We start from the raw sequence: 26,462 nt of genomic DNA on the forward strand, positions 1-26,462 counted from the left end.
CTTGTCTGCCAATTATTGTCGCGGAGAGACGCATCACTTGCAGTTTTAAAAGATGTCAATTATCTTTTTCGAAATTCCATGTGCAGAGAGCGGCGGACAAAAGATAATAATGCCGTGCATCATTGAGATAATCGGCTCTCGGCTGTTAACGCTAAAAATATTCGCGCGATTCACGCCAGTCATCGTATATATCCAGTTCAGTCCGGTGCGTCAGCGAGACACCTGTTTTATATCGCAACGCAACACACGCATATATAATGCTACTTCGTGGTCAGCCGGTCAGCCGCGTTATTAATATACACGCATAAGCGCTTTTTGCTATAGCGTGCACGGTAAATTCCTCCGCGGAAGCTCGTCGAGGGGAACCTCTGATGGCCGTATAGGCCGTAGGATCTGGCGCCGGGTGGCCGAGGTCCGGGTTCTCCGCGCGGGCAGTGTCGCGAGGTCGACTCCGGCGCCAAGTCGCCCAAGTCGCACCGGCGAGCACGTGCATCGTGTCTGATCCAGGCAGGCGAGAGAGAGAGAGAGGGAGGGGGCGATGCTCGACGACGACGACGACGACGACGACCATCGAAGTAATTTTCGCTGATAAAAAAAGTCACGCGAGCGCTGGGGTATACCGAACTCGACGTGGCGGAAATCTCGCGCGAAAGGAGCGAGAGGCGCGAAAGAGGAGAATCGACCGATCGTCCACGTGGACAACCATATGGGCGGCATGGGCCATGGGCCTCGCCCGGCTGGCCGGGCCAGCGCGACGCCGACGAGCAGACGGGCGACGGGCTGCAAGGCGCAGGGCGCAGGAATGCGCACATTGCGCACGGAGCGGAGTCGGAGCCACGCGACTCGCGCACGGCTCCGATTCGCGTACGCGCCGCGATCACGTGAACGTCACGCGCGCGGGCGCGCATGCGCGACGCTCGCCGCCGCGCCGCGGCGCCGGCCGGTCCGCGGCCGCGCGGCGCCCGTTCAAAATTTCTGTGTTCAGTGTGTTCAAACGCGTGTCGAACGTGGCGTAACGTGGAGTAACCGCGCGCGATCATCGGCGCGCCGGCCGAGCCGAGGGGTTGCATTCTTTCTCTCTCTCTCTCTCTCTCTCTCTCTTCCTCTCTCTTTATCTCTGTCCTCCCTCTCCTTTCCTCTTTTCAAAGGCGCGCGCGCGTTTATGCGAATGATATCGCGGGTCTCGCGACTTCTCGTGGAACGTCCGATCGTCGTCGTATAACGACGGCGAGATAAAACCACCGCAGTCGGTCGTGCGCGTCGGAGTCGGTGATAGGCACGCGCGCGATGCGACGTACGTCGGTCATCATCACATGAGGAGGAGAGAACGGTCCCTTTAAACGCGCGACCGGCGTATTTCGGAAACAAGAACTCCATTCGTTAATAGGACAATACGGACCGTCGATCGCGGTGGGTAGCCGACTGATCGCGATGTCACGCACAATCGTATGAGAGAGAAATCAAGAGACACGTGTGTCACTTCTCCCGGAAAGGAAACGCGGAACTAAAAACTGCAACTGACAACTTGGTCGCCGGTCGTCGAAGTTTCACGGAGCAAGAGGGATAGGAAAAAAAAAAAGGCTTCGCCGCGTGAAGAAGAAAGGAAGACGGCGGCGGCACATCGTATACGTCGAGAAAGCGGAGCGGCGTATACGTGAGCTCGTGGGAGTTATTTAAATCCGCTTCTCGTCACGTCCGAGAAGTCTGTCGTTCCTGGGAGAAACTAGTAAGTAACGCAACATGGTTTTTCGTCGGTTCGTCGACCTTACGCGCGTGAGCGATTTAAATCCTCGGGACTCTCACGAAGTAGGGTCGACTCGCGCGACCGCGCATTTCCAGTTCAGAAATATGCAATATGTGCACTTCCTACTAATTTCGAAGTATGATAAGTATAATAATTAATTAAAGGAAGCTTCTTCGTAGCATTTTCTTGTTTAACTGAACACATATTTTTATTCTCGAATGAAATTTTTTGCATAAAAGTGTAAAACGCGAAGAGAGCTCCATTTTTCTTCTATTATTTTTCTCTCTCAAATTTTCTTTTTAGATACGTTTAAAAATAGTTTAATATATTCTCTCTCCCTTTTTTCTCTCTATTTCTTTCTAGCTCTGATTTGTTTAATTACTTACATTTTTTTTACTATGTTGGTTAATTATTATTAAAAATGCGGTAATAAGACAACTTTATTGTCGTGCAATTAATTGGATAATAATTGCGAGCGATTTTCGCGACATTCGTAAAGACAAACTTTCTTGCTGAAATCATTCAATTTATTGTTCTCAATTTTTTATGTGCACATATGATAATATTAGATATATTTTTATATTTATTCACACAACGCACACATAAACTTACATACAATGCATATTACATATCGAATGTATGTAATTTATATGCATTTTAATTTTAGCTGCAATAGTAGCTAAAATATAGCCTTTGAATCTTGGCACTTAATGCATTCACGAAATTTTCCATTCTCCGTTTTATAACTCAGGAAACAAAGCTTACCAATATTTTCAAAGCGCGACATATGCATTATCGTATTTTGACATATTCGTGTGAGGAGAACACACATGTGAAAACTAGAAACCCTCAAGGGTCGGACCCTAGGGTCTCTAGTGAAAACTGATATCGAAGCCGGTATACCTTTTCGTAAAAGCTCAGATTTCAACGCTGTAAAAATATAGAAATAAACTCCCGATTTTTTTTTTATCTCGAAACAAAAATATGGTGCGATTGTGACGTGAGGAATTCCGTGCCTGTAGCATGAAAAATCTCTGTAATACACTAAAAGTTTGGTCTTACCAAAATTACACCGGTTTCTCTCGAGCGTACGTTGCAGGCGCAGTATAGGTATAGTCGCGGACGGACGCGCCGCGCCGCTCCGAAATCGTGTCTGCAACAAACCTGGACGTTTCCCTTGCAGCCGGGAATTGCTCGTGGTCGCGTGTCTCTCGCCGGTATCTACGACTCTCGTAGGCACCTGTATCCAAAAAACGTTTGTTTACGTTTATTGTTAGCTCTGTGCTTTGCGGTCCGATTCCGACCACGTGATACTGAATATACATACACGGAATTTTCTCTTAAAATTTACCCTGAAATCATGGTAGTTGTGGGACATGTACCACCAAGACTTTTTTGCGAGCTATTCTGGTTAATGTCCACCATAATAAAAAATATTAATATCTATTACATTAAAATATAAAATATGTTTGATTAATTTTACTAAAATATATCTAGGAAATTTCAATAATTTTTCAAAATTTACCAATCTGCTTGGTAATTTTTACCACGTTTGTTTGTAAAATGTCTTTTGTATATTTTAAAAATTCCTTGGTTGCCAAGTTGTGCCAAGTTTGTGGTGCATTTAAGGGTAAAATATAACAAAAAATTCTCTCCGTGTAATATACCTACACGTATAGAATGGGAATCAGATGGAATCGCATCAAATGCGCGATGCGGACGAGTAACTCGCGATTTCGCAACTGATTCGATTTCCGGAATTTAGGAAGGTTCAATTTTTAATTAAACCTTTGTATTTAGGCAAATTTAAATTTGGGAAAAGCTGCGAATAGAGATTTTATTTTTTCGTCAACTTAAATTTGGGTGGGAAACTTCATTTTAAGCTGAAGAGCGCGCGTTCAACGCACGTGAGAATGAAACGTGATGCAAAATTCAGATCAAGTTCCGATCTGGATCATGAGTTCCACAGACGTCTCCGATAGTGGAAAATACCGCGAGCAATTAAGTCTCGTTGTGACGGTTAATAAATGAACTCTTGATCCTCATCTCTTATCGTAATATGGTATTTCTATCCGTTGGCAAAAAATATCGATATAATTGTGCGACGTGTCAGGAGCGTGTCACATATCGTGGCGTCACAAACTGGCGTGATATTCTAAACGGAAGATTTGAATTGGAATAAAAGATAACGTGTGAATCTCAACTAACGCGTCAAATAATATGTAACTAATTATTTACACGCGATTTCGAAGTTCATTTACAGCGAACCAAAAAAGACGCGTTCACCACATATATATGTATATTATCGTCTCGCAAAGGGAATTGTTTACAAACAAGACCCAAGATAACTTCTTCAAGTGACAAGTAATTTACACATATGTTAGATATTATGTCGTATCATTACCAAATTAGCTTGTCTATATTAATATAGACAAGCTAATTTGGTAATGATACGACATAATATCTAACATATGTGTAAATTACTTGTTATTTGAAGAATCTATTTTTACTTTATTAGGCACGTGTTGATACGCATTAGCGATGCATATATAATTAAAAGAATTTTGTTTCGCGATTAATCAGCAAATCGTATCGAAAAATTAATTCAAGCGAATGTGACAAAATTCTGTGCAATTATTCATTGCCAAATATGTTGGATTGATTAAAATGAAGACATCTTATTCTTTCCATTTCGTTTTATTTCCTCAATTTTCAGTAATTAATAATTTATTAATTAAATATTCAATGAAAGAGTGTAATAGAGCGAAAAGTTTCCTTAACGAATAGAATTCGAGAAATTATTCCCGAAAATCTTTTGTATCGGATCTTTGCAGAGAAATGTATCGATGCACAGCGTGTATCGCGCCCAGATATTCTCTCGAAACCAGCTTGGCGGCTTCCTGGACGACATTCACGCGTCGTGTGTAGTCGTGTGTTTCGTGCTTGAACAAAAGCCGGCATTTTTCCCGGTTAAACGACCCTCGAACACACCTACGTGATAATTCAGCGTGTGTGAAGCGTAGCACTAGTTTCCGGGGAAAGTCCGAGGCCGATTCTCGCGACCTTTCCGATTAGGGGTGCATCGGAGTGGCCGGGGATATTCGCGGCAGAGCAGGAAGAACTCTAAAAGAGTATTTAAGTAGCAGAGAAATCTGGAATTTACGCGTGAATTTATCGTATGGAAGTAAATATATCTTATATCGCATAGTAACGTATGCGAACGTGCTCCGTTTCTTACGTAATATACCAACGCGTGCATTAATGAACAAGTTATCACTAAGAACAAGTTATCACTGAACACGATATCACTGAGAAAGCGAAAGAAAGAAAATTTAGACGAGACACAACGGATAATGAATAAGAGCTGTATCTCTTATCTGCGTCTATCAATCCGTCTACTGATTTCACGCACCGTTGTTTAAATATAAAAAAAAGAGTAAATTTGGAGACACGTGATTCTCGAATGATATTACATCAGATATCAAGGAAGGAGTTAAAACGCCACAGTTCAATTAAGTAGACGTGAATGTAACTTTGATGTTTAAGAGACTCATTGATTTTTCTCTTTGTGGCACTAAAAGGATTGTTTCTCTATCGTATTAAAATATATTAATCTATTTATCAAAGGCGCGACAGTCCCTGGTCAGTTTTTCCTTTACTTTCCTTGAAGGTTTCATTATTTTAATTTCTATGGGAATAGGTTACTGCGCCCCCTGGATTATAAATCTATTATTAAATTAAATTAAATTCGTGCAAAAAAATATCAATTAATTTTTATCTAATTATTAATTTATTTGCTTTTTAAACATTTATTTGTTTCTTATTAAAGTAAGCAATTTGCTGAAAATATTATTTCTTATTTATATTAAACAAAATTATATATTAATTAACGCTACGGCAAATAATGAATACTGAACATTGTGCTGCATCGCACAGTAGCTAGGGTAAAAAATACACCGAGCAGAATTTTCGCCAAAATTCCTAAATAAAATAATTTTCTATATATTTCAATTTGAAAAATAAGTCAATGTGCCTTTAATGCTACTTATTTACACGTGTTTAACGATAACGGGTGTGCGTTGAAACGGATTCAGTACATCTTTATGCGATCTAACATCGCGTGTTTTCGGCGACGAGTTAAACTTTGCTCGGTAAGATTCCGCGATCGGCCATTTCGCGAGGGCGTTAGAGCCAAGCGGAGAAGAAGAAAGAGAGAGCTGGAAATATATGTATGTCGGTTATCGTTACCACTTCGAACCAGAATACCGGGGGCGATAAGGCCGGGAGGGTTCGACCTCAACGGCGCCTCCGTCCGAGTGAGAAAAGAAAAGGGGAAAAAATGGGAGAAATACTGCCACGCTCAGTATTTCAGGATATGCGTGGAGTCGTCTGATTCCGAAAGTACTAGATACGGTTCGTCGAATGCCGCTTATACATCAAGATCTCTCTCACGTGTTCGTCGCATGGATGTCTGGTGACATATGCAGCAGCGATTCGAGATTAGAACATTTCTATCAACGGTTTCGTTGAACTTTACAGTCACGCGTAAACTTGAATCTCGTTCTCGATCTCCGTATATGCAACAAAATCATAAATATGATTTTACACGAATCTTTTATACTGTATATAGATATTTGGTCGAGGGCAAATATTTGCACTGAAAAAAATGGATAGCAAAATCTCAGAAAAAATTTCAATATGATGTAATGACCGACTATTATAATATAATAATCGACTTGATCGCGTGTGCACGCACGAACGTTCATTTTTTTTCAGATCAAAGTCCTAAGAGAAAACAATTGATAAAATGTTAAATATCAGAATGCTTGTCTCCGACATGCATGTTATCTCCGATGAGCTATTTCTAGTATCACGTATTCGTGGTATACCCGGGTCTGATCGGGTCTCGAATTTGAATGAGCTACTCGAATTCCATCGACCGGTCCTTCTGCTCTCTACCGAGCCCGGTTCACGCTCATTTTGTGTGACACGCATATGAAATGATAAAACCGGTTGAAGAACGTCTTTTCTCCGTTCAATTTACTCTTTACGATCGGCGGCTACTTTTTTACGTTCAAAAATCGCTTTCAGCAACTGATGCTTAAAATATTTGCACAGAACAAATTCGGAATTGTCATAATCAAGGTTTATCACGCGTTGCTAAGTAGACTCATCGACTCATCGACTCATCGTTACGTCAAGTGTGATGAACGAATAAGACATATGTCACAAGTACAAATAAAAATTTTACGACGAATATTGAAGTGCCTCCTCCATGATCTTCTCATTTTTCCCGCATCGATATAATAGTAACATATGTATAGATTAAAAAAAATATAGATTGTATTAATTAAAATGCTTATCTTTATATAATAAAAATCTAATTTTTGGAGAGAGAAAACTCTCGTGAATTTTTGAATATTTTTTTCTAAAGCTGCATTAGTTGCTTAGTACATTCAGCTAATATTGATAACATAGCTTAACTCCAATATATAATAAATAGCATTATAATTTATGCAACTTGAGAGTGGAAAACAAAGTCAATATTTAACACCATTTGCCTTTATAATGAATGAGGAAAAGTAGATTGGCATAAAATTAGAAACACATTAGAAAAGTTAAAAATACACAATATACTTTTTTGAGTAAGTTTCTACTTATTCTACTTATCCTGATCTGCCTAATTTTTACTTATCCTAATATACAATACTTATCCTGATAATTGAGAGTTAATTAAAATAAATTGAGATAAGACGGCAAAATAATTTAAAATTATTTATTAGGGAACGTCAATTTGCAAAGAAAGAGAGAGAGAAATTTGATAAAATTTTATTTATAAGTGTCTACATGACTTAATAGTTTTTAAAGTTCAGCCTATTATAATTTGCATAAAATGCATTATAAAAAGTGGATCTTTTAAGTAACATTGGAGTATTTTGAAATTCAAAACGGCAAAGAGCAACTATTCAGGGTTATCTCTGGCACAGTGTTTACATTCTTGTATACATATCGTTTACATTCTTGTGGCTATTCTTTAACGCACAGAGTAACATGATATCGAAATTATCGTAGGTCAGACACACAAAGGTTTCGGCATCATTATTTCGGCATCATTTGTCTCTTCTTTCAGATAACGCTAGTTCTTTCGTATTTTACGCACGCGGGTCAGCAATTATTATTAGAATACAATACTAGATATGGTATCAATCAAGTGTCAATACGAACGGAAGAAACATAATTAACTAAACCAACCCCATCAATTGCTCATTTCCATTCAAATTTAATCTCATTCATGAATTATCAAAAACTCAACCACTTAATCATTAAAGGAATATATTATGTAACTACATTGTATGTACTATAAGTTATTATTCTTGTATCGCAATTACATCTATTTATGCATCATTATTATTTTTACAAAGCGTCACAATATTTCTTTACCAGAACATAAAAAATTTACAATTACAATTGGAAATAAAATTTTTGCTACATAGTTTTGTGTAAAAATTTCTCGGATACACACATTCGTTCTCTTTTTATACATTTTGTGTAGCGAGAAGACTGAAGTTGTTTGAATCGGTTTCGCCGAATTCTGTAGTGCACCCACGAAACGATCACATTTCCATTCACGATCGTCATTCCATTTTTATTTTTGCCAACTGATTCATGCGACAGAACAGGTGCGCTGAACTATTTGGGGAATTGTATATTCACGAGAAGTGAAATCGAGGCAGCTGTCGTCCGTCGACTCGCGTGGCAATACACCTCTCCTTGTCAATCGCGTCGAAACATTGTCTCGATAACGTCATTCGTCGTCTCGATCGTGCAAGTGTATATTTAACGCTATCAGTCAAACGCGCCCTCGCCTTTTTTTCCTCAACGATAAAGAATGTGTGTCTTCAACGGCGCAAAGCAATTCCGATTGGTTGTAAGAGGCATGTATCAGGCAATATCACACATTGTGGACTGACAAACAAAAGTCACGTTATACCGGTAAAACCGTCGAAACCGATATCAATGTGTGTTTTCGCACTGCACGCGGGATTACATTTTCTTGTTTGATTGGAAGATATCTGTCAGGTCACGTAATACAGTAAAATACGAGGCAGTCATGTTCTACAAACGATAATTTATGTCGCAATTTAAAGTTACCTGAAGGATAAGATATTGTACATACATAACTCAGAATTATTATTTATCAAGCTTCGCCACTTTAAATCATTTACACAGCTAGAGAAATAATTTAGTAGATTTATTAAATAAAAATTAAATTTCTTTAAATCGAACGGTTCTCTAAATACGTAAAAGCAAAAGCAACAAAAACAATTTTTTCGGATATTTATCATGACAAATATATTTCTCTTATTTCCTATATTCTTTATCTGTTTTCTCTCATTACTGATTTAGTGTAAAAATGTATTACGATAATGTAAAATCCAAGTTTTACGGAGTGAGGAGAGTGCAGATTAAATGATTACGCTATTGATGACCTTAGGTCAGTTTGATCGATTACTTATGTATACGCAGCAACTGTAAAAATAACGGAAATGTGATAAATGAAATTGTAAATTAGACACTGTCTGCGAGGAAACGTGAACCACAAGCGATATTTGACGTCTTCCGCATAGTGTTTGACACCTTCTGCCCGCTTTATTATCTCTATGATGCTAATTCTTTGCAGTCAAACTCAGATAACCTTATCGTTTTTTGATATAGTCAAACATCTGACTACGACTGATAGCGATGACCGATTACCAAATGTCTGTCGTACGAGTGCTTCGCATAGTATTTTCGCAGAGTTATGTATAATCTATCATTGAACTTGACACTTGACAATTATTAAAATAAAAAATTATTAAAATAAAAGTAAAATTAGGAATTGAAAATTAGAGAAAATTACAGAATCGACAAAAATGGAATAGACAATATATTTCCATATCTTTTCCGTATCGCCGAGATAAAAGTGCGAAAACGTGGGTTGTAAAAGCCTATCGTGATTAACATATGCGCAGCTTTATTCAAAATTAATATCTTATATCGGCTAAAGGTATGTGTAAGTCACGTACGTGATGATATTTTCGACTTTGACGATTGCATTACGCAACTTATCCTGATTTTAGACCCGTATATCCTTTATCTCTCGAATGTGTGTGAATCAGATATTATGACTTCCGTTTTGAGCGATAGATCTTATGAGACAGACACGTTATAAATAACATATATTTTGTTTATAAATTAGTCAATTATAAATATTTACCAGGCAGATGTTATTTATCGCATTCTATTGATTAAAAAAAATCATTTAAGAGATATCTTTGTATTCTTTCTTTCTCTTTCTCTTATCTCGTATATCTTTCGCTAGAGGATAATTTAATATCAAAGGGTAGAAGAGCTTGATAATTTGTTAGTTTTGTCGTCAATGCAGATGTCCTATGCTTAATAATTTACCTACTCGTCATGCAACATTTCGTTCTGCTAACAACAAATGATTCGACGTCAGCGGTCAAAGTTGTATGTAATCACCACATGGCGCCAATATGCCAGTCTCCGAGACTGCATTGGTGAACAAACCGCAAAGTGACCGCGGATATCTCTGGTCATGACCCTAGGCTTACAGTGCATTTTAAATTATGATTATTAACGTAAACGATTTTTAATACACGGACACGTGATATATCTATATTACTTATTAAAAATATAAATATTTGCTGTCCAGTGAACTTGTCTCGTTATCTAGGTCTCGTGTAGTTTCTCATTGTTGTGTAAAAATGAATAAACTGGAAACTACACATATAGACATATGTATACGAGTATACGTATATGATGGGTAATGAATTTGCAGCAACGCAATATAAAGAAGAATGAGAAATATATTTTAAACATTATCGCATAAATTATATATAGAAATACTATTACATGTTATAGAAAAACTCTTCTTTAGAGAAAGAGATAAAGAGGAAAAGGAGTGAACGCACTACTCGAGAAATCTAGAAGCGTTTCGTTATAGCTTTCACAATTTCTCATTGTTTGAGTTTACTTTTCAAAGCTTGCCGTTTATGAGTTGGCAAGTTTCGTCGACCTCTGCGCGGGGTTAAGGTTTTCTATTTCGAGCATTTCGCAATTGGGCTGAGAGACTTGCAGTCACTTTTCCGTTCTTTGATGCCTTCCGCGAGTTTATATCTACCTTAAAGAGCGTGGACAATTGGATCAGATCCAAGGCCGTGTTTCACGACAATCTAAATTTGGCCGCAAGATTGTCCGAAATAGTTCGACTGCGTAACTTTCCTCATCAAGTCATCCAACCAGATAGTATTCGTTTTCCGGTAAAAAGGCGCGCTGTTGTAATTGCGATTTATTCATTTGGGCGCTTTCGCTCTAGATATTGAAAAAGCTTTTGACGCATAAATCTTGCAAGGATTAAATTACGTTACATTTTGCATTTTTTACTTTGCGTATACTGATCCAATCATGCAATATATGCAAATGTAAAAATAAGCTGTTCCTCTAAATTATCAAAGACAATAAATTTTACATATTCCAATAATGAGATCAAAGTATAAAAAAAAAATAAAAAAAAAATAGAGATAAGTGTGACATAAACTTAAGATGACCCAAGAGCATGCTTATCGATGCAAATAATAATGAACTTATATGAGGACATGAGAGATAAATGTTAATTTGGCATATTTGGCTGATTTAAAAAGTGCTGATGATATTAAACGTAATTGTCTTATTTATGCAGTTTGCAAAATTGATAAGCTATTTAGATGTTGTTGTTACTGAAAATTAATTGCGGATAAACGTTTTATCTTAAATACATATAAAAAACACTTATTAATATTGTAAAAAGTATGAATTGTAGAGTGTGGTATAAACGTTGACGCACATTAATTGAAGGACAGAAAATTGCGCCCTTACAACTGCGTTCGATCGCTTATCGAACTTGCACATATCGAACATTCGCTGCAATCGTGTCGCGTATTTTTTTTTCATGGCCTCACAGAACAGTGTAAACAAAAGAGGCCAGGCGATAAACTACTGCCGTTGACACGTGTATGATCGCTTCTTTCTGCTACACTGCTACAGCAGCGAGAAGAACCACATCGTTGGTGACCTCGATGATCATCAATTTCCGGGACATTTTATCATTTAATATAAATCTATATAAATATAAATATGTATATAAAAATTTATATACGTAATATGCAATAAATAGTTATTATGAGTGTTCATAAAAATAATATTTCGCGATATTCCAAAGAAACATTGCAGCAAGAAACGTATATCAATAAACGTCATCTTTTCAACAGTCTATCGTTTAACGTTTACCTAACTGTGTTTACGACATTTAATAGATGACGGTCCGACCCGATCATTACTTCGATGAGAGGTTTCTTCATCTCCTCGCATCCGCGACAAAAATATCGCGGATGGATTTATCACGCTGAAGCGCGCAACGTGCATCTCGCGAAAAGCGCGATAAAGTCGTGAATAGAGATGTAACGAGGCGCGTCGTGTCGAGAATTAAGTCCGTGAGTTCAAGTTTAAAACCTATTCATTTTGCGAGAACGGTAAAAATACTGCCGCCAAATATGTCGCGTTCTAGCACGCGGCGGTATTTCTGCAGAGAAAAGTGCAGCGCGCCGATCACGAATTGTCGAGTCGATGAATAAGAAGTTCAACGAAGCGTGTCGAAGGCTTATTGTCCGCGATTGTGATAATCCAAGCACTGACAAGGTTCTACGAGAGATAAATCTTGATTTTGATTAATCTGAAGAAGATTGGTAATTTTGACCAATGAAATAAAATAACGGTTCAATTTCTTTAATAATGTTCATACTTGCTGATTTTATTGCGTGAGAATAATTTTAAAGCACACATTACATGGAAAAATGGCCTCCCGTCGAATTTGCTGAAATTGTAGTATGATGTAGTTCATAACGTTCTGTCGAAAGTTCCATTGAGTCCGAGGTCAAAAAATGGGCAATTTCCGAGATACGGGGGGGGGAGGTCAAAGGTCAATCATATGAAAAAGGGGCCTCCCGTTGAAGTTGCTGAAATTGTAGTATGATGTTCATGACGTCCTGATCAAAAGTCCCAATGAGCCCGAGGTAAAAAAATGAACAGTTTCCGGCGAGATACGGAGGGTCAAAAGTCAATGGTGCCTCATTCGAAAATTCTATTCTTTGTGTATATTACGAAGCTACTTTCACACACAAATACACATACATAGCGCAGAACGGCACATGCGCACACAACAACACTGCTCACATACGGATACACACAAATAAAGAATAGAATTTTCGAATGAAGCACTATTATTGATCTTTGATCCCCCCGTATCTCGGAAACTGTCCATTTTTTGACCCCAGGCCCATTGGGACTTTTGATCAGGACGTCATATAAGCTACATCATACTACAATTTCAACAAATTCGACGAGAGATAATTTTTTATGTGATGTGTGCGGGGTTTTTTAATCAATGTTTACAAGAATATTGTTGTGTGCGAATATTCTTTTACCACTATTTAATGTCACTGTCCCGCTCGTAAATAAAAGTTTTACATAACCGAATCGCTATTGCATCCTATTACATTATTTGTCAATTTTTGACGATACTTGTTGTTGGTTAGATAAGGCATATTATAACGGCTTCGGAAAATTACAGGGATATGATAATGAGAGTATCAGGAAACGATAAGATTCTTTATATTAATCGTCAGACTAAACAGTTCGACCTTGCTAAAACACTGCAAGATGAAGGCAGAATGACACAATGCGACGACCCTGTATACACACAACGAACAATCTCGTGAACCGTACAATGTCCAAGTTTTATATTGAGTTTTCTTTCTGTGTGGTATCTAGCCAATTTATTAACTTAATTCCTTATAGTTTAAGTTCTCTCTGTTTTAAAAAATCTTTATTCTAGATTTATAGTGCTGTCTAATTACGACCAAGCCTGCCCGAATTAAAGTAATACTTTTTTAAAATTTTGTTTGCATTACTTAATAAGATATTATAATATAATTATATTGCGTTCCTGTGTGTTATATATTTTTATCAAATATACAAATATAAAAATTTAACGACACGAATATTTAAATGTCCAACTTAATTAACCCGTTGAGGTCACACCTCCTAAAAGTAACGTAGAGGTCATATGGGGTCCAATGGACCCCAAACTTTTTTTTTCTTAAAAGTATACTATTTTGAGAGTAAAACGCAGGAAGTTTTTTTGCTCTATCTCAAAAAATTTTGATGAATATTGACCCCACAACAGTTGCCATTGGCGTTCTTTTTGATGTATCGACTCAAACCTTGAACTGAAATTTAGTTTATGTGTGACTTCCTCTTTATAATCCAATAATTCTTTAGATTTTTTTATGTTGAAAAAACGCGAGAAAAAATTTTTTTTCGAGAAATTTAACTCTTTTTACAAAAATATCCATCAAAAATTTTTGAGATAGAGCAAAAAAACTTTGTGCGTTTTACTCTCAAAATAGTATATTTTTAAGAAAAAAAGCCTGGGGTCCGCTGGACCCCATGTGACCTCAACGGGTTAAACGGATAAATATATATAACTACTAAATGTGTACACGAATCATCGAGATAAAATCTCTTTAATTTCTCTAGTCACATAGTTATCTTATGACTGACTTTGTAGCTTAACTCGATTGATTTTTAATATCAACTATATAAGCCACACCTTACTCGCTCTGTCGGAAGAGACAAGCATTTACACCACTCATATCAAAGTGTTCAGATGCACTTACTTTTGCTAACAGTGTTCGCAAACCTGTTGCAAACTAATTATATTCTATGTTGTATCAATAATTTAGGAGATAACTTTATGCTGTGAGATCTGAAATCGCTTCCACGCGATTCATGGTCTGCCGATTCTCTGCGTTGCCGTTTGGTTTCGGTCTGGTACCTACTGAACATGCGTGTCGCGTCTCGGGCCCGGTTCACCCGGAACCGGTCCCCAGAAAAGGAAGAGCGGCTCACACCAGTTCGTCGCGTCTGCCATGAGAGTCGTAATTCTACTCCGCGAGTAACCCGATTGTGTGTATAATATGTGCGCCAGCACGCAAAAGTGTATCAATGGCAAAATTATATGCGCAGATATGCATTAGACTCTAAGCGCAACTAGGCTTTTTAATCAGATCGAAAATCTATGCAAATTGTACTGAATTGCAGTAACCTTACGTACATTAGCAAAACAAACGTTTTCTTTGTAAGATAATTGGGATTTAAACAAACATATGTGAATATTACTTACCCTGTATGTTATACTTTTATCTGAAACTCATATTAATGAGATGTAATAAATCTTACTTATGTTGCCGGATTATGATGACCTTTAGTCACTTGTACCGTTCGCTTTTTAACCACGCGGTCATATCGTATCTTGGAACAAAAATGTACGTACGTAATATAAGATAGATCATTTTACAAGATACCATAATACATTCGACCAACGATTAACGGCGTCGTGGTCTGGCCATGTTTGACGTGCAGATAATAATTGATAATGCGGGAAAATACATTAATGTGGATTAGGCGCGCTTATCATAACAAATTCTTAAGGTACAAAGGTATTTTTCTTGGTATAAAGGTACACACACACGATTGTTTTTATCACTGCAAAAAATGCGATTACTAAATCGATAAACGTATAACTGTCACGCGTATATCGGCAACTAATTGGCATTCAATCGATATAGCTAATAAATATTTTTAATGGCATTAAAATTATATACAGATCCACGTGATCCGAGGATGATTCGAATAGTTGACGAAATTTCTGGCAGCCAAGAGATGTTTCCAACCACTTTGAACGCTATATATCGCGCGTTCGTAGACTACACCCACGAAAATTAATGCTATACGTCTCGACGTCAATAATAATTTCGGCGCCAGAGTTCCTTTGAAGAGAGACCGTTAAGCAGCACATTTTCAGTGTCGTACGATTTCTCGCGCCTATTCTTATTGTTACTGGCTGTCGCTTATTCCGCCAAGTTTTACGATTCTATATTTACGAAAGAAAACACAAGTGTGTGCAAAAAAAGAGAATGTCGCCGGCCAAGTTATATTTAATTTAAATTCTATTAGTGGACCACGAAATCTCAGGATAAATTGTAATATGTAAAATATAATTATAGACTTTGTATCTCAAATAGCTCTAATTTTAAAACAAATGAAATCTTCCGCACTCATTTTGTATATTTCGAAATTTCTGTCGAACTTTATAAAAGTGGGCCCTTTTCTTTTGCAGGTCTAAATGTGTTCGATAGCGATGCCGGCCGAATTAATTCTACACAGCCCTCCGGTGTACAGCTCCCTGCTGTACGGCCCCTATATGGTCACGGCACCCACGATCACCAGCCGATCGGTGCCGCCTAGAATCAGGCCGTGTCTCTCTACGGGATCCTTGTCTCTGGACTCGCTGCGGAACAACGATGGCAAACAGAAGAAACGGGTGGTTTTCGCCGATGATCGCGGGCGCCCCCTCACGCAGGTATTTCCACGATTTTTTTCTTTGCCTTCGTTAAGATAAGTCACACGCGTGAAATCGGTCTTCTCTCTTCTTATACGACAGATGAATTTGATTACTCGCACATTACGATATTCGCATAGATCGGGGGGTCTCGGTTTTTCGGCAAGTTAGAGAAAAAAAAGCTCGTAAGTTTTTGTAATGGCTAAACCACCTGTCGTATCGTATATCAAAGTGAAAAATAAAATTTCGGTCACCATTACATTCACAAGATGTTTAGTTTATTTTTGAGACACAAATAACGACGGAGATAAGCAAAAGCCAAAATGCTTAACCAGCGACGTGTCAAGCAACGTTTTTTTATTTTGCTTTTAAATTACGGTTTTTACTTGAAATTGTTCTTACCTGAGGTCCATGAATCACGCATTTAACATGTTCGCTTATAAAATCGTCAGCTTTTGACAATTTATATTTTGTGTATAAATTGTCATATATTGATAAACTATATTACGTGTAAACTGGATTTATGTCAAAAGTAAGTGCCAAGAGACACGTAATTCAAACCCACTTAATACGCCAAAATGTCAAATAGAATTACCTTACGATCATTAAAATTAAATAATAAAATCAAAATGCAATTACAATGCAATTAATATACCTAATCAAGACTACAAATCCGAACTTAATTCCTAGTAATGTCAAGTTAATGAGAATTTCTTTTACGAACGAAAAATTCGCAATAGTTTTCTAATAATAATTTTATATCTTTATTTCACTGTCCAACAAAGAGAACCTCGCATTTTAATTTTTTTCAGTTCTAATCTGTCACTATTGTATCATCCAACAATCGGATTAACGTTACATCCAATTAACTTTTTCTTTTAACTTGTAATATCATTCTATATTTCAATATTACGTTAACCTTGATATTTAGGTTCGCGTTATGTCGGAACCGAGCAACGTACCACCACTGTGGAGCACGGCCTACGTGGCGGGCTTGACCGGAGGTCTGCTCGGCATATCGAAGGATCAAAGTCAGGAAGCGACGCAGGATAACACGCCGCCGTGGCAAGTGACCTTTCCGCAGCCGGCGAGCGACTATCTCGCCTTCCGGCGTAAGCTCGATCAGGACAACGTCAGTCTGGAGAACGTAATTGTGCGCGAGTCCGAGCAGTGTCTGGTGGGCACGGTGAAGGTGCGAAATCTGGCCTTCGACAAGGAGATCGTGGTGAGGGCCAGCAGCGACAACTGGTCCACCCACGAGGACGTGCACTGCACGTACGTGGCGCAACCGGGATCGCCGGGTTCCCTCATCCTGTACGACACCTTCCGTTTCCGGCTCACCTTGCCGGTGGCGTCGGACGTCATCGAGTTCTGCGTGAGATATCGCACCGAAGGCAAGGAGTCGTGGGACAACAACGAGGGCAAAAACTATCTGATTCGCAAAAAACAAGAGGTGAGAGTTTTAAACAAATTATTTAATCTCTTAATACGTGCACAGAATATTAAATTCATGACGTCACTTCTATTTGTAGTCCTTGTAATGCATACGACGTTCTGTGAACTGATGGACTGACAAACTGACATATTTCGTAAAAGTTACGTGATTTTATTTGCGACGATTTTATATCCGAACTCCGAAGGATCTTCAGATCTTTATCAAATATTTGCTAAGCAGCGGCAGTTTATCACGTTATTGGTTTTCAAGGATATTCATGGCTTAAATATTCTCTAGAACACGCAATTGAAAGACAACCGTATTCTTTGCGTATAATGTTTATAATTGTTAAATTTTGATTTTATCTCATTAACGCTTAAAAGCTAGAGATATATTTTGTAAAAGCTGTTGCTTTCTTTTTTGCAAATTGTTAGGTTAAACATAAATTCTGAATATTTTTTTTTAAAACGTTTTGTAATGATGCCAGATGATTGAGACACGTTATACCGATGCTTCAGCCCCGACCGGCCGTACGATATGACAACATCCAGACAGCGAAATGCAACGGGCTCTCCAACGGCAACGAGACGAGGGACAGCATGCCGCAGAACGCGGATGCCACCAGATTGAACATGCGTACCTGGAGCGAGTTCGCGTCTTGGCAGCATCTGGCCAACGACGCGCCTTACTGGTGAATCAACCAGTGAGAAGGTCATGTTCCCTCGTCTCGATATCGAAATCATGTACGAAGCTGTACAAACTTCTCCAGTTTTCTCACCTCGACGACTCCGCCGAGACGTAGATCACGCGGGACCACGAGTCGTCAGGGAACGTAGAAACGGAGGGAGGAATAAACGCGAGGACGTGAGGAGAGAAGCTGTGCGACGCCGACGGTCCGAATTGAGAACGAGGAAACAAGAAGCGAGCGTGCGGGAGAATAACAATCGGAGAGTGATAGCGCGGACGGCGAAGCTGGACGACGTCGAGCGTCGGATAACGCAATCTGCACGGTAAGCGTCGATTCTCCACTTATCTCTTCTTTCGTGCAAGAATACTTCGACGAGTTTTAGCGTTTTTTTTATTTTCACGATGAGCGATAGACGACGGCCTGAAAGAAGAAGGCGATTCACGCGATAAAAAATGCTGCTTAAACAAATGTCCTAAGTAAACGCTAAATATTCGCGATGGAATTAAAATGTGAAGACACACGACAGTTTTTATAATTATTAAATTTACATTACACTTAAGAAAACGTTCGTTCGTATATTTTTTTTTCTTGTAAGATGTTTGTTCTTTATAATTCCACTAGAATAAAAATTCTTAATCGAACGCATCGAGTCCTAGCACGATTCGGCAACTTTCACCACCATACTCGTCTTAAGTTGAACGGATTCACTCGAGTATTTGTATCCCTATACACTCCTTGTGCATGCTTGAAATAGCGCGTATTTTTATGAGTATTTTATGATCCTTGCACGCGATGTAAAATAAGATGGGAGAGTCATGCAGTTGTATACCTAACCGATGTATCGCGCTCAAAATTTTAATGCAGCAAGCAGTAACATCAACAAAATCAATATTCTGCTTTGTAAAGAATTATAATACGCACTGGAATTTTAAGTATATTTTAAGCACGCTTGCGAGAACGTTACTAGTTTCAAGTTTAACAAACGTGGAAACGATAAATAAAGAAAAGTCTCGCGTTATGACAAAGATATACAGCAATATATATTGTTCAACTGTTGTCCAACGTAATATTTTTTATCAAATAAGTTAAAATCTTTATTTCTAAAAACTTCTCTTTCTACCATAAAACATGCACAAAAGCTTCGGAATTAAAATACTCGTTTGCTATAAATATCCAACTATATATATTTTTTGTTTCAAAACAAATTAAATTTAACATGTGAAAGCTCATTGAACATTACAAAGTGAGAACCATTGCTCTCTGGACCTACGACGACAGTCCTATCTATTTACGTACCCGTCTCGCGCGCGCACGGACGGAATAATACCCATGCTCTCACGAGCTATTATTAACCGACAAGTGCAACGAGCTTCCTCTCGATAGGATAGCCGAAAGCTCCGGGAGATCGAAATTTTCTATCTCGTTGTCGTCTCGACGTCTTTCACGATTGCGTCGATCGAGACGAAATCGTGCACCTCGCAAAATTTCGAACGGCCTTTCTCGCCGCGCGCGAGACTTTCTCTCTATAAATAACGTGTGGTCGACCGTCGACGTCGTCGCGCGCGAGACAAGCGCGATAACAGGCTCGAGGAGAGTCGCGCGACTCTAATCGCCTTAACGAAAGGTTGTTACCACGCAATGGCAAGACACGCCGACTTCGTTCCCTTTCGCATTGCGCCGCATCTCCTTTCATCTCTCGTTCTTCCCTCCCTACCCTTTCCGCCTCCGTATCTTGGCGTTATAGATTCGTCGCGTCATGATGATGCATGAAGTATTTAAAAAATTGAAGAGTTGTATCGCGAGAAAACGAAAATAAAAGAAGAAGCTATTTCTTCCTCCTCGTTGAAAGCGGCGAAGAGTGAAGCGCCGCTTGTGTGATCAGCTGGTTGCTCAAATAATAAAATCTTACCGCTTTGTTTAGTCTCCGCATCTTTGTTTAAACGGATACGTAAATAGATAGGATTGTCGTCGTAGATCCAAAGAGTGGAAGCAATGAGTTTTCACTTTGTAGTGTTCAATGCATGGACTTTGATTAACGATAAGTTTGAGTCCCAGGCTTAACTTACGAGACATTCCACAATGAAAATTGAAATTGTGTGAAAACGCGAAAAGATCTTTTTTCGTCGAAACGACATGCATAAAGTAGGTATATTACGGATTCGAGAAAATCAAGCTGGACGCGTCCAATAAGCGAGCCGAGTATTAAAAAGAAAATCTTACGATAAATGTTATATAAATAACGTTGAAGTCACGAGTGAATGAAGGGGAGACCGGACGACGGGAGACCCACGTGGTATCGCCGGGGCGATAACTTTTAATCGCTTTTCTGGAGGCAGCATGTACATTTACGCATACATTCATTCAGCTCGGTTTTTTTTTCTTTTCCCTCGCGTGCTGGTGGTGTAAACGTTGATGAAGCTTTGCTGCGTTTTCCATATCTGAAAGACACGTCGCGATTCGTTAACGATATTTCAAGCGATACTTTTTGCTTTCTTATCCGAAGCGCAAAGAGATCTGACAGTTGTAGATCGAGAAAGACCGCGTATCACCGTTCAAGACTTTTAGCAACGTAATAGCGGCAAGGTTTTTAAATTATTTTCACGGCCAAAACACGAGGTGATCCTTGACATATACTGCCAACCAGCGTGTCGTTTGCTGCGCGCTATTTATAAGTATAGCAAACAAAACGGATCTTTTCCCCAAGCGCAAAATGTCCTCGACCCTGATCCATCCGGGCCGAGATACGCGAGATGTGCGCGTACACGACGTCTGACAAGACAGATTCGCGCTCGGTTTGACTCGTTCGACGGCTTCGTTCAAGTTTTTGCGAAACTCGACCCTGGTTCGAACGCGTTAACCCAGTTCGCTCCGGCGCCGTTAAATCTGTCTATATCTGTCGACGCGAAACGCTTTCCCGCGGACATCGTTTGGCAACGGACGGAACAGGTGGCTTTGACAGCCACGTTTTCAGACATTGTGACGAACGGAGAAAAACAAGCTGCGAAGAATTGCGATAATTATAAGATGTAATTGTGGTGGCGCCGTACACGTAATTTGTAGATTTGCCAAGTTTCACGGCTGATGCACTCTGTTCTGATTTCCTTGAACATTCGCATATTCCGGGCTTTTTGTAACGAATTTGTATCGGGAAAAATTCATACACGCGAAAATTTAAATCAGAGATAACTGAAGTTATCTTGAAATTATTAATAAATTTTTTTTTCTTTATTAAAATGTCAATATTATACTTCTCATACGAAAGACAATTATTCCTTGAACGCTTCTCCGAGACAGAATTGCCTCAGGCAAAAGGGCTTTTGATTCCTCGCTTAAGAGTCGAGCAAACGCGTTATGTCAATGCGGGGCGAGTGACGAATTTTAAAAGTAAGATGTCAGTTCATTTCGATAATATCATTCATTATATACGTATGAGAGAAGATATGTACAGAATACTTTAAATATAAGGTGCTACTCTCTGGATTTCTCAAGGAATACGAACAAAAATATTCCTCACGAAGTAATCCACTGATGATCCTTTGAAAATGTTTAACACTACTTACTCTCGTGCCTTTCTCTTTTTACACTATGCTGTTTTTAACACTTATTAGTTTGACTATTTATTATTTTTTAGTAATATAATATATTAATACACTTAGATATTTCTTCAGTAACGTCTGAATTATTTAGCCAGTGTTTGATTTTCAAAGATGCAAATAACTTCATTTGCGAAAAATCTGGCACATCGCTCGTTAACATATTTGGCAGCATATTCGAACGATCCGATGACCTCTTAACTCTCAGATGCACGATGCAATTATCACCTCGTTTGAAAATTTTATACAAGACGCAATTTGTGATAAAAACAACTAAGAACTGTAGTACATATTGCTCTCGAGAACAACGCGATACGATAAATATAAACCAGCATATATAATTTCTCGGTATTCCGATATCGCTATGTAGTTGCATGTGCATACGATAAGATGAGGAGCTGCAGGAGTCGCCTTAATCCTCACGGAGTGCATCAGAGGGTTGAACTCAGCTCACGAGCGAACTCTCTCTCTCTCTCTCTCTCTCTCTCTCTCTCTCTTTATCTGCACGGTTCTCGACATCGAGACAGTTTAGCAACGAATTTTATCTCCGGTGCGGAGGAAGTGCGCGACTTCTGAGATATCCTGACATTATTCGAGGCGTGGTTGCGAGAAGTGGTGGCGCAGGATCGCGTGTACCGCGCGTCCGTGCCGCACCGCGGTCACACCGTGTGGTACCACGCCTTGGTGAACACCGAGAGCGAGAAAGAGAGAAGGAAAGAGAGAGAGAGAGAGAGAGAGAGAGAGGGAGGAAGGGAGAGAACACAAAAAAAGAGCTTTGCGATGTCTAGACGCGTGGGACGGACCGAGGTAATCTCGGCTTCTCGACAACCTCGAGCGGTTGTACTCGTTGCTTGCTTGCTCGCGCGATGTTTGCACGCGTTCCCGTATATGTAATGCATATACCTGTATACGTGCGCGACACGCGCATTCCGTGTCGCCGAGAAAAAAGGCAGCCGTCTTAATTGCCGAGCATTGTTAACCGTCCCTTGGAAATCGCAGCCGGCGGTCGCCGAGACCTCACCGACGCGTTTCAATTCTGTCGCGAATTTATACGGCGCGCTTTCAATCGAAACTGTATTCGAATCAATCTGAGCCGACAGAGAGTAAAAAGAAAATATTAAATATTTTTGAAAACGTCTACTTATAGTTAGTAATTATTACCCCGACATTTATATTAGATAAATTATAATGTTTATCTAAATATCTCTAACGGCAAACTAAACTATCGATTATAGATCAGACTTTTAATTATCGCGGAAACTAATTTAAATTCGATGCAACTCAATTGCAAACGTAAATTAATTATATTTACCGCAATTCGTAATATATGTAATTAATTCCTTATTTAATACACTATTTTTGCAATTGCAGAATTTTCAAATTTTTAAAAATATTTCGTTTTGATTAATCATATTTTATTGTATCTGTTAAAAGTCAACATAGAAATTCACTGTAAACGCTTCAGCACGTCGTCTACTTTATTTACTATTCTACATCTATCGTTTTGTCATAATTACTTAACCCACGCACAATAAAGCTACTCATGTTATCTTATCATATATCGTTATTGTTCCAGGTTTCAACATCCGCGGCATCGTAACAACCGGTTACCGGTTTATCGAGAACATCCATCAGGGTCTGATGCCTCCAGCTGTAACGCCATGCAGTAGCCCCGCTCGCCAGCGCGAACATCATCGCCGCACGTTATCTTCTCGAACGTTCTCTTCTTCCTCCTCCGCTTCCTCATTCCTGGGACTTTTGGCCTGCCCGCGGACATAAAGAGTCCGTCGGGATTGAGCTTCCATCCTCGATCCAAATCTCGCTGGTCTCGTCATATCGGCCAATGTTATAGTTCTGTAAGCTTTCTCCATTTCTTCCTTTGTACGCTTCTTCCTCTGTTTTAATCTTTTTCTTTCTCTCTCTATCTTCCATTTCTTCCTTTCCGACACTCTCAAAACGATCCTTTCTGCGAAGCACAGATCGTCGACCGAGTGTGTCAATTATTTTTTACGAGCATAACGGAAGACAGGAGACGCGCATGGGTATCGTGAGGTCTCAGTGCGTATTTAGCTAATAGTTGTGAGATTATTGCGTGAAATTGCATCGCGATGTGCCTTAGGGTGCCTTAAAGAATTATGGGCAACGCTATCATCGTCACCGAGTCGTCGAAAAGTTATGTCATTGATTAATAACTACGAAAAATATTTACGGTAGAAGGCTGGTAGTACCGTTCGTAGTCGAATCGGTGTAAACGTTATCAGCGGAAAACGATGAAATGATAACTGTTAACGGCAGGTTTATATTCTAACCGGTGCTACATGCCGTTTCCTTTATAGTTCCTTCTTCGGCGCGTGCCGCGATTAAAAAAAAAATAGCTTTGCATGAAATTTCGGCGGTCACTACCGCGTTGTTAGAATATCCGATTCGAGAAAATAAACGATACTAGATACATATCTTGTGAAATGTTAAACTACTAATCTAAAGTGCAACTACATCTGTGCTTTATTGCCTTTGGCTTTTACTTCTCAAAGATTTTTTTTTAACGAAGATCTATATCTTATATATATGTATATACAGAGTTAGGCGTATACGCGATATATGTATGCACACACGAAATTTTGCGAACCACTTGCTTGCTTGAATCGACACGTTTAAGCGAGTAGGGCTTAAAAATAAATAGAACAAACGAATGAAGCGCGATAAGAGCGAAAGAGCTGATCGGCGAGCAGCTCGATTACGTTACGAATGGACGCTGAAACAGCATTTACTATTGATTCCGTGAATACCTACAAAAAAAGAAACGTATGAGAAATATGTCTACGAGTTCAATTATCATATGTTTGATATTTTTCTCTGATGTGAATGTAAAGAATGAAGGCTTGTGCAGAGTGTTTCGATTGTTGAAACATTCATCAGTCTTGTTCAGGTATTCACGAATTGGTGATAAGTGCTATTGCAACGACTCGCACACGAAATAGCAACGGCGGAGTGAAGTATGAATGCTTGCGAAGGCACGAATCTTTCAGACGTGATACTTTCTGGCGCCAAGCCTCTCTTGCAGACCAATTCTTATCTCGTATCTGATAGGCCATTCTACGTATGGAGTGCCGAGGGTCGTTTCTTTGAAGTCACTTCTGACTCTCTTCCATCACGTTCAAAGCGCTGCCACTTCTATGCGCCTGTGCTCCTTCAAGCCTCTCGTTTGAAATTAAATGCATGTCTCTCTAGCTAGAAGTGTGGCTGGCGCGCACGGAAATACAATGCCACCCGCGTTGTTAAACGAAAGCAACATTCGAATGCTCAGCGGTCTGAGTTTTGCTTTCGGGTAATGAGAGGGCAACCGGAGGCGGCAGTGCTTTCGCGGTGAATGAGAGAGTGCTTTGAGTCGCAGAATTGCTGGAAAGAAAATGTCAGCATGACTGCGAGAGACGGCAGGACTCCATCCGGTGATTTGCAGACGCCACTCTACGCGTTCTGCATTGGGCTTTGATAGCAACATTGTAAATGGAACTGCTTTCTCTGCTCTCGTAGGGATTCTTTGCAGTTCTATTCTTTAAAGTGGATAACGATTGATATTCCACTTTCGCGTTACGCTTTCTCAGCGAGATAGTTTTTAATCTTTCGATGAACGAACTCATATTATTTCCACTACTTCTCTTATCTTTTCTATTATTCTCTTTGATTTCCCTTTCGTTCTTTTTTTTTGCACTTTGATGTAGCTATCTAGAATTAAAATAAGCTTGCAAATAGATGTGCCGGAAATACGTGGGATGATTGATAGTTCTGTCGTGAAGAAGCCAGTTTATGCACCGGTACTGCTGCTCCAGATCGAGTTCGTGTCCATTCGTCGAATATCAGTCGCTAATCAACATAACGAGACCTTTGCGTTCGCGTGTGTATGTACATTTACACGTAATTTCCTTTCGAGAGCCGTAAGACTGATAATTTAAATCACGTACATAATGTAAATATAATATACGTACACATATTAAGGATTTTAATTGCATCTCGATGGAAGTTTTAAGCATCTCTTATCTTACTGGACGATTACCGAGATATTTCTTCTAATAAGCAGATCACGTCTCTGTAGACTTTTTTATCGCGTTACAAGTCCTCGTTCTCTTTTCTGTATTCCTACTTGCCATTAATATATTTAATAATTTTATGTGTATATCTCCCATTATATACTGGACATACTATAACACTTGTTAAAGTTAATGTTATGGCGCGCCTTACATTGTTTATTACCTTCTTTTATCCGACAGTGTGGGTTGAATATTATTCTATTTTTACAGAGCGTATATTAGTCATTACATATTGTATACATTTTATCATTGTTGGTTGTTATTAATTACGATATACTCCTTGTGTAAAAATACATAAGTTGCAGATGTTCATTACACTGAATCGTACGTATATACATACATTTGGGTACCGCATTGTAAATACCAATGAATAATTATCTCTTTTGCAATAAAATAAGTTACAGTAATAACATGATG

General features: G+C 39.1%; 1 protein-coding gene across 2 annotated transcripts; it reads left to right on the forward strand.

Moving 5' to 3' along the window:
* Positions 1-975: 975 nt before the first annotated feature.
* On the forward strand, positions 976-26,460 carry Gbs-70e (Glycogen binding subunit 70E). 2 transcript variants are annotated; one of them, XM_077417079.1, is made up of 5 exons: positions 977-1,726; positions 16,023-16,265; positions 17,176-17,697; positions 18,198-18,689; positions 23,537-26,460. In XM_077417079.1, the coding sequence occupies exons 2-4, from the start codon at positions 16,029-16,031 to the stop codon at positions 18,372-18,374; spliced, it is 936 nt and encodes a 311-aa protein (XP_077273205.1). In that variant the 5' UTR covers positions 977-1,726; positions 16,023-16,028; the 3' UTR covers positions 18,375-18,689; positions 23,537-26,460. The 2 variants fall into 2 exon arrangements, with proteins under 2 accessions (XP_077273206.1, XP_077273205.1); XM_077417080.1 differs by lacking the exon at positions 23,537-26,460 and having other exon boundaries at positions 976-1,726; positions 18,167-18,358.
* Positions 26,461-26,462: the final 2 nt, after the last annotated feature.

Source organism: Temnothorax americanus, unplaced genomic scaffold, assembly GCF_048541705.1.
Source record: "Temnothorax americanus isolate GAGA-0224 unplaced genomic scaffold, ASM4854170v1 Scaffold47, whole genome shotgun sequence".
NCBI classification, from domain to species: Eukaryota; Metazoa; Arthropoda; class Insecta; order Hymenoptera; family Formicidae; genus Temnothorax; species Temnothorax americanus.

What these genes read in the sequence shown, in the direction of transcription:
- Gbs-70e (XM_077417079.1), top strand. Translation starts at nt 16,029, where the DNA reads ATGTGTTCGATAGCGATGCCGGCCGAATTAATTCTACACAGCCCTCCG. An exon ending in GCGGGCGCCCCCTCACGCAG is followed by an intron (nt 16,266 to 17,175) that starts GTATTTCCACGA and finishes CTTGATATTTAG; the next exon opens with GTTCGCGTTATGTCGGAACC. An exon ending in TGATTCGCAAAAAACAAGAG is followed by an intron (nt 17,698 to 18,197) that starts GTGAGAGTTTTA and finishes CCGATGCTTCAG; the next exon opens with CCCCGACCGGCCGTACGATA.